A 13224-nucleotide genomic window follows, 5' to 3' on the forward strand; every position below is an offset into this window, starting at 1 on the left:
ATAGGAAATTCAGCCAACGAGGAGAAGAGAGATGGCTTAGCACATGTACTGCTCATCTAGGGGACCTGAGTTTGGTTCAGCATGAGGTGAGCAAGATCAACAATAACAGACATGATAAAGTGGATGTGGGCAAAGCCCATGAGGCTTAAACCTACACAAAGCACGACAGGCAACTAAGGAATGTCGAGAGCAGGGCAATAACTTACCCAAGGGAACAGCACACCCAACCTTAGCTCTGAAAACATAATACAAGTAACAGTCCATAGACTGAGCTGTGTTTATGTATTTAGGAATATATATACACACACACACACACACACACATATATATATATATATATATACATATATATATATACACACACACACACATACACGTGTGTGTGTGTGTATGTAAAGACAACTATTTTTTAAGATGAAGCCATGAATTTGAAGGGGGCAAGGAATGGTGTATGAGAGGGTTTGGAGGGAAGAAGGGAAAGGGGAAATGAAGTTATTTTAGTATAATCTGAAAAAAATAAAAGAAATAAAGAAGTAATTTAAGGAGATGAGCAGGAATGGCAAGGAATAATTAAAGGGATGGTAAGGAAGCAGACAGGAAGTGCTCAATGCACAATCCATACTTGAATGTACTATGTAACAGTTCTTTGTACAATAAATGATACAAGGAAAATAAAAAATAAAAATGACATCTTCCAACACACACACACACACACACACACATAGTATATTTTAAATGGTCTTGAAATAACACAGAGAATGGAATTAGTAGAAAAAGTTTTAGATGAACCATAATATTCTCTCCTCCTAAAAATTCCATATTGTCCTCCACTCCTCCACATGGCCTGAGGTTAGAGAGGCTCTGTAGATTTGGTTTAGTTTGGCTTTGGTTATTCTTTTATTTTCTTAAGTAAAGTACTCTTTAAAAAATCCATAGCCACCATAGTACCTCACCTCCAATCATGACAACATTTAACTCTCAATCCATAGTGGCAGGAATAGATGAGCTAAATTCTGTAGTGAGTATAACATGTTCAACATCACGCCACAGTGTAGTTGTGATGAGCTTAGACAAGGAACAGGATGTATATATTAAGTAAAGTCAATCTTAATTAAAATTCAATTAAAACCCCTCCAAAACTAAGTGTGTCTGAACAAATATATACATATATAATGAGACCTTAAAATGACTCATTAAGTTCAAGTACTAGTTGTAATTTCTGCTCTTAACAAGTTTTCCTTTGGATCTCTAAAGAGCTACAAAGGAGGGAGGGAAGGAGGGTGTGAGGAAGGGAGGGAGGAAAGGAAGGAGGGAGGGAAGGAAGGAGCGGGGAGGCTCCCTGATCCTACAGCAAACTTAAGCAGAAAATGACAAAGAAAGGCGTAAAATAAGAGCCAATATTATTGTTTGGGGTATGTAATTATACAGAAATTCCATGTAGTTTGTTCCATGATCATCCTCATTTTATATAAACAAAGGAAAGTGCAAGATGAGCCACTTCAAGCTGTTATTTCCTTGCAGGTAGTTACACTTATCAAAAGGCAAAGGCTCTGCCATACTGTCCTGTTCACCTTCACAGCTCTCTGGCGTCATTCCCATGTCTTCTGCAGTAGGCCTACAGTACCTTAGTGACTTTGGCTTGACAACTATAAGAGTTTTTGATATGCCTGTTTATATAGATTTACTATGTATTACACTCAGGAATAATGCATTTCTGGATATTATTGAACAGTCACCTAGCAATGTTTACACTCCACATCAGCCTGACCAGGTCAGGTTGTTGTTCTGGTTTTCTCAGGTGTATACGTTAAGTCAATGTATACATTGAACAATCCTCAGGAAGTTCTTCTGGTGACCTCTCAAAGTGCAATTTTTTTTTAACACATTGGTTTGTTTCTATAGGTGTCTAATATTTGTTTGTTTGTTTGTTTTTTTACATTTTATTCATTTAGTTTTATTGTGTGGATTTGTGTATATGTGTGTGCCACCGTGGGTGTAGATATCAGAGGCTATCTTGTGAGCATCGAATCTCAGCTTCTACCACAGGGGTATTAGGAGTCAAACGCAAAGCTTCAGATTGGCATTAAGTGCCTGCACAGGCTAAGTTATCACCTGAGCCCTTCTTTTCATATTTGAGACAGGATCTTGCTATAATCCTAATTGAACTTGTACTCACTAGGTAAACAGGGCTGGTACTGAACTCGTGGCAATCCTCCTGCATGCTGCATACATTACCAATACTGGCTTAAATGAGGCATACATTACCAATACTGGCTTAAATGACTATTTCTAAATTAATATTACTCATTACCTTTGTAGGAGTTAATCCACTTTTGCCATTATAGAGTTACAAATCACCTTCCAACTCCCTTAGTGTTTTGATAAAGGACCTGAAGCCAAGCTTCAGGATTGTCCATAGACACACAAGCAGCCTGAGTACCACAGAGATGTTTGCAAGGTTCAAGTCTCCAAATCTTCACATTATAGATTCTGAATCATTTTTCAATTTTTAGAAGGATTTAAAAGATGAATAATCATGTGTATGTATCTGTGTATGAGTTTATAAATATGAGTGCAGTTCTAGATGAGGCCAGAAGAGAGCTGATCCTCCCAGGGCTGGAGTTAATGGTTGGGAGCCTCACCAGGTGAGTGCTTCAAACCAATCTCAGGTCCTCCATAAAAGTAACAAGTTCTCTGAACTGCTGAGCATCCTCCAACTTCTTTTTTTACTTACTTTTAAGATACAACTAAGTTGATACTGCTAATATCTCAAAATAATAACTTATTTCAGTGGGTGGAAATGCTTAAAATGAACACAATATTCTTACCTGTAAGACCCATACATCACTTTCTGGCAGTCCACTAGCAAAAATTTCTGTTCCATTTTTCCGTGGAATTTTGCTCCTGTTTTTGAAAGATAATCTTGGCCTTTTACTGTCCGTATGCGAATGTTCTGCAAGTATATGGCAACATAAAATTACATCTAAGAGTGGAACATTTTACAAAGTAAATAAATAATGACGTAAACCACCCAAAACCACTTATTTGAAACAAACTTTGAAAACATACAAATAACTCACGAAAGAAAACTGCAAATATTTCCCTAAAATCAAATACTAAAGAAAAAGAGCTGGGCAGTGGTGGTACACGCCTTTAATCCCAGCACTTAGGAGGCAGAGGCAGGTGGATTTCTGAGTTTGAGGCCAGCCTGGTCTACAGAGTGAGTTCCAGGACAGCCAGGGATACACAGAGAAACCTTGTCTTGAAAAAAAAAAAAAAAAAGAAAAAAGAAAAGAAAAAAAGAAAAAGAACCATTTCAATGGACATGTTTTCTGCTTACACAGAATGGTTTCCTAAAAGATTTCACTGTGAGAAACACTTGCAGATTATAACAGCTCATGATCCTCCCACAAGTCAAATGTAACTGAAAACACTAAGTTAACAATGCTTGGACAGAGCCACACGTACCAAATTGTGGAGTCACTTGCCTGCCAGGGGTTTCAAAGTTGTGTGCATGAAATGGAATCACCAACTCTTCCCGGAGGCAGAGCTAGTGCAGAAGAGAGCAAAGGCGCCCTCTATCCAGAAGCAGATCCCAGAACAAACAGGCCTTCCACTCCTCCAACCACTGCTCCCTCTCCATTATTTTGTCTTCTATTTTTGACTAATTTGTCTTAACCTGACTCAAATTTGACAAGAATGAAAATGGTAAGCAAAAGTACGTGAGGGGGGAAAAGAGTTAATTCTTACCCTGAGACGTTGAATTTGACAACCCTGTTTTTCAGTCATTGTTAGAAAATGATTAAAATTGGACTCATCAAGTAGAATGTACACAGATATTCCTCGTGTTGATGCCTCTACTATTTCTTTGAAAATATCCACATCAGTAAACACATCCATCACTATAGCAACCACCTGTTAGAGACAAAAGAATGGGACAGTTTTAGAAAAATCAATAAAGATCAAGAAACTACTTAGCTTTGGTAGAAATCAAAGAAAATGGAAAGCAATTAAATCTGTTACATAGAAATGCATAAATACCTGTATCAGTTTAAAAATACATGACAATAAATAAAAATAAAATGTGTGTATTTCTATAACTTAGGCAACCTGCAGTTATGGTTAATGGGAATCTTTATCTCAGACAAATCTTCAGTTAAAGGCAAGGCTTAATATGGTCTCCAGCACTGGTTATAAACCAAAGATAGCAAGGGAGTTTTAAAATTTTCCTTAGAAGTCATCCAGTGAAAGGTGGGATTGTAGAAATTGTAAGAATGAAGGTAATGATATTCTGGGTCACACAGGATGATTAATTTGTGAAAGAAAGACACTGTGGGACAAATTTATGCTTTCTCAGTGACGGTGTTTAAAGGCTGGAACAGAAGGCTGAGAAAGATGGAGGACAGAAATGAAGGAGATAATGGGTGGGAAAAATAGCAATATGTGTATGCACCTAAAATTAGCATTACAGACAGAATTTAGGAAAATAACCCAAAGTAGCAAAGTCAACAACAAGAAAGCAAACAGTCAAAGGTCAACGTGATGGAGAGAAGAATGCTGTAAAGAACAGCCACTAAATCGAAGGCATATGGGCTGACTATTGTAGCGAGGCTGAGGCCCAGAAGTCCTGAGAGAAAAATCAAGTGTGAAGACAAGGAAAATCTCTTGGTTGACTTAGCACTTACAGTGCCAAACATACTGACAATTTACAGTGTGATGGGCAGTAAGACAACTGTTCCCACCCTTGTAAATCTCACATTAACGTGCAGAAAGACATTGTTTGAGGGACATGGAGCAGCCAGTGTAAGGGATCCCTGTTCCCTGACAGAGGAGTTGTATGACAGGCTCAGTACAGGGATTCCAGAGATAGTGTTAGCATTAAACAAAGTGAAGCTGTGCTTGTGGACATCTTGAGGAAGAGTTAGTCATAGAAGAATGAAATCATTTTTATGTACCCCTATTTAGGCAAAACACTGAACCATCCTTAAATTATATGAGATGGTGACATTCCCCTGATGGCCTGTAAAACATATTGTAATCAGGCTGTGGGGGGAGTAGACTCTCACTGAAGCATCTCCCATTGCTGTCCTATATATATGGATTGCTATGAGGGGCCAGAATAGTACAAAAGCAAGAGAAGACCATTTCACCTGTCTTGAGAACATGCCTCATGATCTCAAGTGTGTTATGGCTTCAAATCGCATCTACATGTGTAAATTTATTTACTGTATTTTAATGAGTGATTTGATGACTATGGGTAATAAAGTTTTAAAAAGTTCATGTTTTATAAAACACATTCTAAATTATGTCCCTGACATAGTCTGGCAGCACATTTTTTTAGCTAGGAAGAAATTTTAAATAAAGAAACACTACTGTCCAAAATGATATCTTTAATCAGTATACATGAATCCATTTTAATTTACCAGAGTCTCTCATGTAACAAGTTATTTTAGACTTTGAAAATGATCAAAAGCCCATACCATTGGGTTTTATTTGCAAGAGTAATTAAAGTCACTCAGCCAGCGAATGATTCAATCACAGCCAAGATAGAACAAATACCAGTCTTTCTTGTGTGACAGATAAACAGACTAAGTCAAGATATAGTACACTAGATAATACATCTTTGACATGCTTATCTGGGACCAACCAAGTCTGGCAGGTTTCTAAGCATTGCTTTCTCTACCCTCAGTGTTTGGAAGCTATAAGAGATCTACAAAGCTTCAACCATGCTGTGGAGGGCAGGATAAAATAAGTTGTTCTGTAAAGGATTAGTCTTGGCACAGAACAGTGATCAGAAATGACGTATGTCAACTTGACCTGAAAGTACTGTGTACCCACTTATTCTCTGAGCTGTAGAAAATGACCACAATGACTACATTTAACAATAACAAAAAAAGTATAGAATGTCAAATTTAGATTTGATACGAAATATAAAATCTAAAACGAGACTATCTGGTCAATTTAGTCTACTAGGAAAAAGTGTCTGATAGTAACAGACATATGGAAAATATCTATTCTACAGATTCATGTGATGAAGGATTGTAAAGCCCACTTTATGAATGACAACAATATTCATCTTTATGAGTGTAGGAAGAAGTGAGCATTATGTCTTAGATCCTGTTCTATTGCTGTGAAAAGACACCATGACCAAGGGAACTCTTATGAAAAAAGCATTTAATTTGGGGTATACTTAAATTTTTTGAAGGTTATTTCCTGATTATCATGGTAGGAATCAGACAGGCATGGCACTGAAGCAGTAGCTGAGTGTTTTACATCCTGATCCACTGACAGCAGATACACAGGAAGCCAAACCAGACCTTCATTGGCCTTTCAAGGCTCCAACCCACACCCAGTAACACACCTCCTCAAACAAGGCCACACCTTCCAATCCTTCCCAAATTAGTTTCCTTAACTGGAGAAGAAACATTCATACATGTCAGCCTCTGGGGGCCATTTTTATTCAAACCACCACACATGCAGTGTGTAAACTGGTAAAATAAAATTTGAAAAACTGGAAACTTGGAAGTACATTGGAAAGAAAAGTGTTTTCTATGGCACTGAAGAGAAATGCTTAAATTTCTTCAGAAAAAAATGCTTCTCCCTCCAGGATTTTCTGTTGAGTCTTATCTTGTTTCCCCTGCGGAACCTGCTAGCAGCTGCTTGCATAGGACCTAGTTACTTAGTAACACCCAGCTGCACCTGGTTAAAGCTGTCTCTGGTTAATGTTCTTGCATTCATTGAGTTGCCACCACTGTCAAAATGCTTCATTTAAAGGAATTCTGACTTCCCTAAAGAGAGACAGGAAGATATTTTTTTTTTCCTGACATACGAAAAAAATAAAGATAAAAAGATTAATGTGATTTTTTTGAAAAAAGTATTTAGAATAAAATCAAACACAACTGGAAACTTTAAAGAACTGAGTAATAGAAATCAAGAGAAAGGATCACTTAAGGGCTATATATTTCTAAGTCTGTAAAAAGCTGTCAAAAATAATGAGCTAATGGGTTTCAAAAAGCAAAATGAAGCTGATATCGTGAACAAATGTCTCTGGCCCTTATTCCTGCACAGCTTAAGTAAGAACTAATAGATTGTAACTATATATCAACTACTTAGATTTGCCATAAATTAGGTGATCTTGGAGAAGTCACTAAAATTACTCTAATAATAATGGGAAGATCTTGCATGCCTAGATTCTAAAATTCCACGTTGTAGCAACTCTTTTCTACTCTTGATAATGATGACCAAAATAATGCAAACAGGGCTTCTGTCATGAAATATGATAGAATGTGAGCTTCAGTCTCACAGACTGAGCATAAAAATTAAATTATCCTAAAGATTTCAAGAGCTTACTACTCAATCTTGATTTCTATATCACAAACCAAGCTTCATGTCGGTAGTCCAAATGATCTACAGTATGCAAAGAAACATATTTCTCTTTAGTTGCTTAACAAGATACCCTGTACATTGTTTATAAAAGTCTGAAGTGTCACTAATTAGCAAAAGTGAAAAAAAAATCTCGATGTAGAATCTATAATAGAAGTCAACAGAATTGAAAGGGAAGCACATGGCATAGTAATAGTGATGGCTTACAAACTGGCACATCTGTGTGGCAACTCAGGGGAAAAACTAAGCATTTCTCACATTCTTTGCATAATATCAGATTCAAGGTGCTTCAGATGTTCTAATTTCTCCATTCTTCTCCCAAATGGGTGTTTTCTGAAACCTGGACTGGAAACTGTGCTTCACATGTGCTATCAAATCAACTGTGTCAGGGGCCTTAGAGAAGGCAGGGAATGAGGAGGGAAGAGAAAAAACTGACCTGAAGACCCTCCAACCATTTTATACTGGGATAATCCAGCAGTGTGATGACACAGTCTGCCTTACAAAACCTCCCAGGGAACTCTGCAGACAAGGAGAGGAGGGAGCTCCAAAGCAGACTCTGCCCTACCGAAAAATCAATCAATTAAAATGCCTCCGACTGTGTGCAAGGCAGTTCCAGGAGCGTCAAAGGGATGTGCTATAAATAGAGCTCTCTTGCCAGTCACAAAATCCAAGTACAATTGGATAGAAACTTTAAGCAGAAGACCACAAATATGTAATACTTCCAGAAAAAAGCATGCCAGAATTAAGTCAGTAACATAGAATGAGCAAGAGATTTTGGACAACACCCCAAACTTCAAATCAATTTTAAATAGTTAAGTTTTTAAGGTACTGAGTATGGCTTGGTCCTCCTGTTTCAATGTGTTCAAAATGAAGCTCTCTAAATATAGACAGAGGGCATTGTATCACTAAGACAAAAAAACAAAAATTAAAACAAAAGACCCATAAAACGTTTGTATAACAAGAGCAATCAAATGGAAAACTAATATAAAATACGGGAGAATATATTTTTCAATTACATATCTGAAAAGGGATTGACATCCAGAACAGGTAAGGGACTCCGACATTTAATAACAGAAAGACAAATAGCCTGATCTTGCCTAGGCCCGGCCTTTACTTGGAGAGGGGTTCTGAGGAAGGGGTGTCTGGGAGTAGGTATACAAACTGGGTTGAAGCTGGAGGCCTATGCTCTGCCGGAGACAGCTTTCCAGCCTGCTTTTCTCTCTGCTCTGCTTTCTTCTTCTCTGATCTGCTCTTTCTGGAGATCTCTAGACAGCTTGCGCGCTCTCTCTCTCTCTCTCTCTCCCCCTACTCTGCTAGAGACTGTTCTCCAAGCAGTTCTCTCTTGCTATTCTAAAAAATTCTCTGGATAGCTCATCTCCTGGAGATCATGAGCCCAGTCTTTTATTTACATATCAATGCAGTCATTTCTCTAGGTTTCCTTTTGATTATCCTATGAATCAGCATCCTTAAAACCCAGGCCCTTAATTCTTAGAGGACAGCAAGCCAGTGTTTTCTTTGAACATTGCCAAGAAATTCAGAGATATGTCGGATTCTGTTAAGCACAGATATTAAGCTAGCTGGGTGAGATCCCATTCTGAAAATTACCATTTCTACCATACCTGGGGCTAACTTTGCTCTGTCCCAGAGAGACACTGAACTCAAGAATTTGTCTGCCTTTGTAAGCATAAGTGAAAAAAAAAAATCTTAGCTGGTGTGAACACCTGAGATCACCACCCCTTAAATCTCTTTATCTCCTTCCTTAGTATCTTTCTGAGAAGTTGACACATAGTATAGCTGCATTTGTTCCTTTAGATTCTAGAAGCAGCTCATAAATCAGATTATATCCTTATATTTTGTGTAGTTGAAAAATTATACATTTTTCAACCCGGGTTTTTAGAATTCTTTTCCATAGTCTTAAAGGCTGTCCTGAAGGTCCCAGCGTTTTCCATTTTGTTAAGACATAACCACACATTCATCTCCTGGCCTTGTGCTGTTTCTAATTATCATGGAGTCAGGAACATTAACAGGGAGGACATTCCTTTTAGGTAGAATGCAAAATATGTACATTATTATACAAACAAGCCTTATGGCCACAGCAGCCATTAACACTCATGGAGGCCCACATCTGCTGGCCCTGTCACAGGGGCAGGAACCATGTCATTCTGTCCCCACCAAGGCCATGCCTGACCTGGAAGTATCTAAAAGTAGGCAGCAGAATAGAATACCATTTACATAAAATTAATACAAATATTTAACAGGTACAAAATAGTTACTAGGCATAAATAAAATAGCAAACGCTAATAGGTATAAAAATTACTCAACATGTGTTGAAGTGATGGCTCAGCAGCTAAAAGCACTGGCTGCTCCTCCAAAGGTCCTGAGTTCAATTCCCAGCAACAACGTGGTGGATCACAACTGTCTATAATGGGATCTGATGCCCCATCTGCCTGATGCTATCCTTTGTCATGTAGGCATGACAAATGTCATGCAAATAGGGTACTCATATACATAAATGAATCTTTTAAAAACCTGTTCAACATTATTATTGCCCAAGAAGTATATATTAAAACCACAATGAGATATTTCTTCTCACCAGTCGAAATTGCTACTACTAAAATATTAACCATAACAAGTTCTAGTAAGAGTATGGAGTAAAGGAAGCCCTTGCTCACTGCATACTCTTGGTGAGAAGGTAAGTCATTATAGTTATTCTGAAAAACTGTGTAGAGTTTCTTATTAAATTAAAAATGGCTGAATTATAAAACTACCAAGGATTCTCTGGTGAATGGGGATCCTTGGTAGAATATATGGAAACAAAAGATGCTGTGAGTCCTTACCCAAGTTGGGGAAGCCACAACAAGTGGTAAAAGCTGAGGAAGAAGGGGGCAAACCAGATCTAAGCAAGGATAATGCACCTAGGTACATAGGACCCATAATATTAGGCAAGGGTTTTGGAAATGAGGAGTAGAGTGGAGTTGACTTAGGGCATGGTATCCAGGTGTGGAGAGCCACACCAGAGAGTGACAAAATCCGAATCAAAATCACGGATCAGCAGAGGTGTGCTGAACCCTGGAAAGTGACTCAGTTACTGCAGATATTTGCTGACCCAGGGGGAGATTAATGATGGTTGCCAAAGACTTAAATACCAGTGCCACAGAGGAAATCAACATTTCAGCCCTACCATGGCTTGGATTTCTCCTAAACTTTGCAAACTCCAATACAAATAAATAAATAAATAAAATGAGTAACTTGAATTAACTTAAGTGAGAAAGAAAGGGAAGGAAGAAGGAAGGCGAGAGGAAAAAGACTTAGCTAACACTACCTCCAAACTCAAAAGTTCTGGTGAAGACACAAAGAAAACACAATAAAGAAGACAACTACCATCTAAAACTGCACCAATCACATAGTAATGGAATCAAATGACAGTGACTTAAAAGAATGCTCAAAGGCAACAGGCGAACAATAACAAACATTCAATCAACACAAAGACAGTATAAAGTTCTACAAGAGAACACATACAAAAGGCTAAAATAAGGAAGTCAATTCTGTTAGCCTGGGATCCATGCTACTGCTCGATACAGCCCGGCCCACACTGTAAACCCCCCTCCCAAACCCAGATGGAACCAAAACCAAATTCCCATGGTGCCAGCTCCCTTGAGACCAACCACCATGCACTGGAAAAAGGACTTTATATGGAAAAAAGCCAGCTCTTGCCTGACATGTCACCTTGCTCCTTGTCCAGGACTGTAAGAACTGGCTCTCTTGTGTCCCCTGTGGGACTTCTCTGGACTGTGCCCTGGGACCAGTGAACTTCAATAAACCTGAGTGAGCATGTTTGCTGCCAATTCAGTCAGATCTGGTCACTTTGAGTCTCATATTTAAGATGTGACAGTAGATTACAATAAAGGGAACCGCTGAAGAAAAACTAGGCTGAAATGATACAGGAAATGAAAACCTCTGTGATAGGCCTCGCCAACAGAACACATCATGTGGAGAACAAAATATTAGAGCTCTGAGAGAAGACAGAGGAACTGGGTCATTCAGTCAATGAGAAAATTTAAAAATATACGAGTGAAATGCTGGAGAAATTTGGACCTATGAGAAAGAACCAAATCTTTGAATTGTAGGAATATAAGAAAAAGAGGAGGAGGAGGAGGAGGAGGAGGACGAGGACGAGGAGGAGGAGGAAAGGAGGATAAAATTAAAGAAGAATTTTTTCCAAAGACATGACCATCCAGATTCAAATATTAATGGACATTCTTCACAGAGGATTCTATCTCATCTACAGATGGGCCCCAGTGAGTCACAAAGCAAAACAACAACCAGACCCAAAAAGGTGAAAGCAGAGCTTGTGAGATGGCTTGGGTAAAGGTGCTTACCACCAAGCCTGATGGCCTAAGTCCCATTCCAAGAGCCCATATCTTCTAACAATCTTCCAACCAGGTATATACACATAGGAAACTAAATAAGCCTCTCAGGAATTTGTACTTCCATGTTTATTACAATACTATTCATAACAGGGGGCGGGGAGCAAATTAAGCGTTCAATAACTGATAAATTTAGAAAGAAGAAGTGATATCATATAAAGTGGAATACTACTTAGTCCCTAAAAAGATGACATTCTACTACTTGTAAAACATGGATAAGCTCGAGATCACTATATGAAGTAATGTAAGCCAGTGACAAAAAAGACAAAAATACTGCCGAGGTTCACTCAGATGCAGTGTGATGGTCCCCAGTTGGTGGCACTGTCTCAGGAAGGCACAGCTTTGCTGGAGGAAATATGTCACTGAGGATAAGCAGTAAAAATCCAGAGCCTTGACCCCACTTATAGCTGGCTCTCTGTTCCCTATGTATGAACAGAAATGGGATGTCTCAGCTTACTGCTGCGGCCGCCTGCCTGCCTCCGTGTCTCCACTGTCATTACAGACTTTACTTCAGAAATATTAACCCAAGGCAAACCCTTCCTTCTATATATTGCTTATGGCCATGGTCTTTTATCACAGCAACAAAAAGCAGCTAATATATGCAGAATCTAGAGCCATTGGCATCACAGAAATGTGAGTAATGGACTTGCCATTCCCTAAGGAATGCAGAGGGAGGAGGAGATGGAGAAAGTGGGATCAGTGGGTATTAAACTGAGCTTACACAGGACTGAGGATTGCTGATATGCTATCACATGGACCTGTCACTAGAAATGTGATTTTGTCTTCTACATTCTCAAGAGGAAAGGATTTTTAATGTTTTCATCATGATGAAGTAATCAATGTTGTTTAATTTGATATTACCATGTATGTATCACACAGAACTCTACTAAGATGTACAAGTCTGTGTCTGCCTCTAACAGTTCAAATGGATAATTTTAAGAATTAAAAAGTAAGGATTAGCTGGGCGTGGTGGCACACGCCTTTAATCCCAGCTCTTGGGAGGCAGAGGCAGGTGGATTTCTGAGTTCGAGGCCAGCCTGGTCTACAAAGTGAGCTCCAGGACAGCCAGAGCTATACAGAGAAACCCTGTCTCAAAAACAAAACAAAACAAACTAAAAACAAAAAATAAAGAAGTAAGGATTATTGATGAATAACTGCAGTGCTAAAACCATCTTCTCAGAAGTGCTGTGCTAAAGAATGAGGGCCGTGTTCAGTCAAATCCTAGGAGCACATCAAAATAAGGAGAAAGCTGGGCTTGCACACTCCAAAGTGAAAGAGTTAATTACTGGACACCTGAACTCTCCATGAACTCTTCAGCTCAGAGTTCTCTTACCCCTCCCATCCAGAGATAGTTCCCGGAGCACTCCTGAACTTTTTACCCCAAGGTACCCCCTCCCAATTGGAAACTGCTCCA

The 13224-nt window shown here is 38.8% G+C and overlaps 1 protein-coding gene across 1 annotated transcript in view; it reads right to left on the reverse strand.

The window, feature by feature from the left end:
• Fam83b (family with sequence similarity 83 member B) overlaps positions 1-13224 on the reverse strand; it is a 77411-nt gene that overhangs the window by 11029 nt on the left and 53158 nt on the right. The window contains exons 3-4 of the mRNA XM_021173260.2: positions 3751-3915; positions 2829-2953 (exon numbers count right to left, since the gene is read on the reverse strand). Of these exons, the coding sequence (XP_021028919.1) occupies positions 2829-2953; positions 3751-3915 (290 nt within the window). The remainder of the gene's footprint in view (positions 1-2828; positions 2954-3750; positions 3916-13224) is intronic.

This window comes from Mus caroli, chromosome 9, assembly GCF_900094665.2.
Source record: "Mus caroli chromosome 9, CAROLI_EIJ_v1.1, whole genome shotgun sequence".
Classification (NCBI taxonomy): Eukaryota; Metazoa; Chordata; class Mammalia; order Rodentia; family Muridae; genus Mus; species Mus caroli.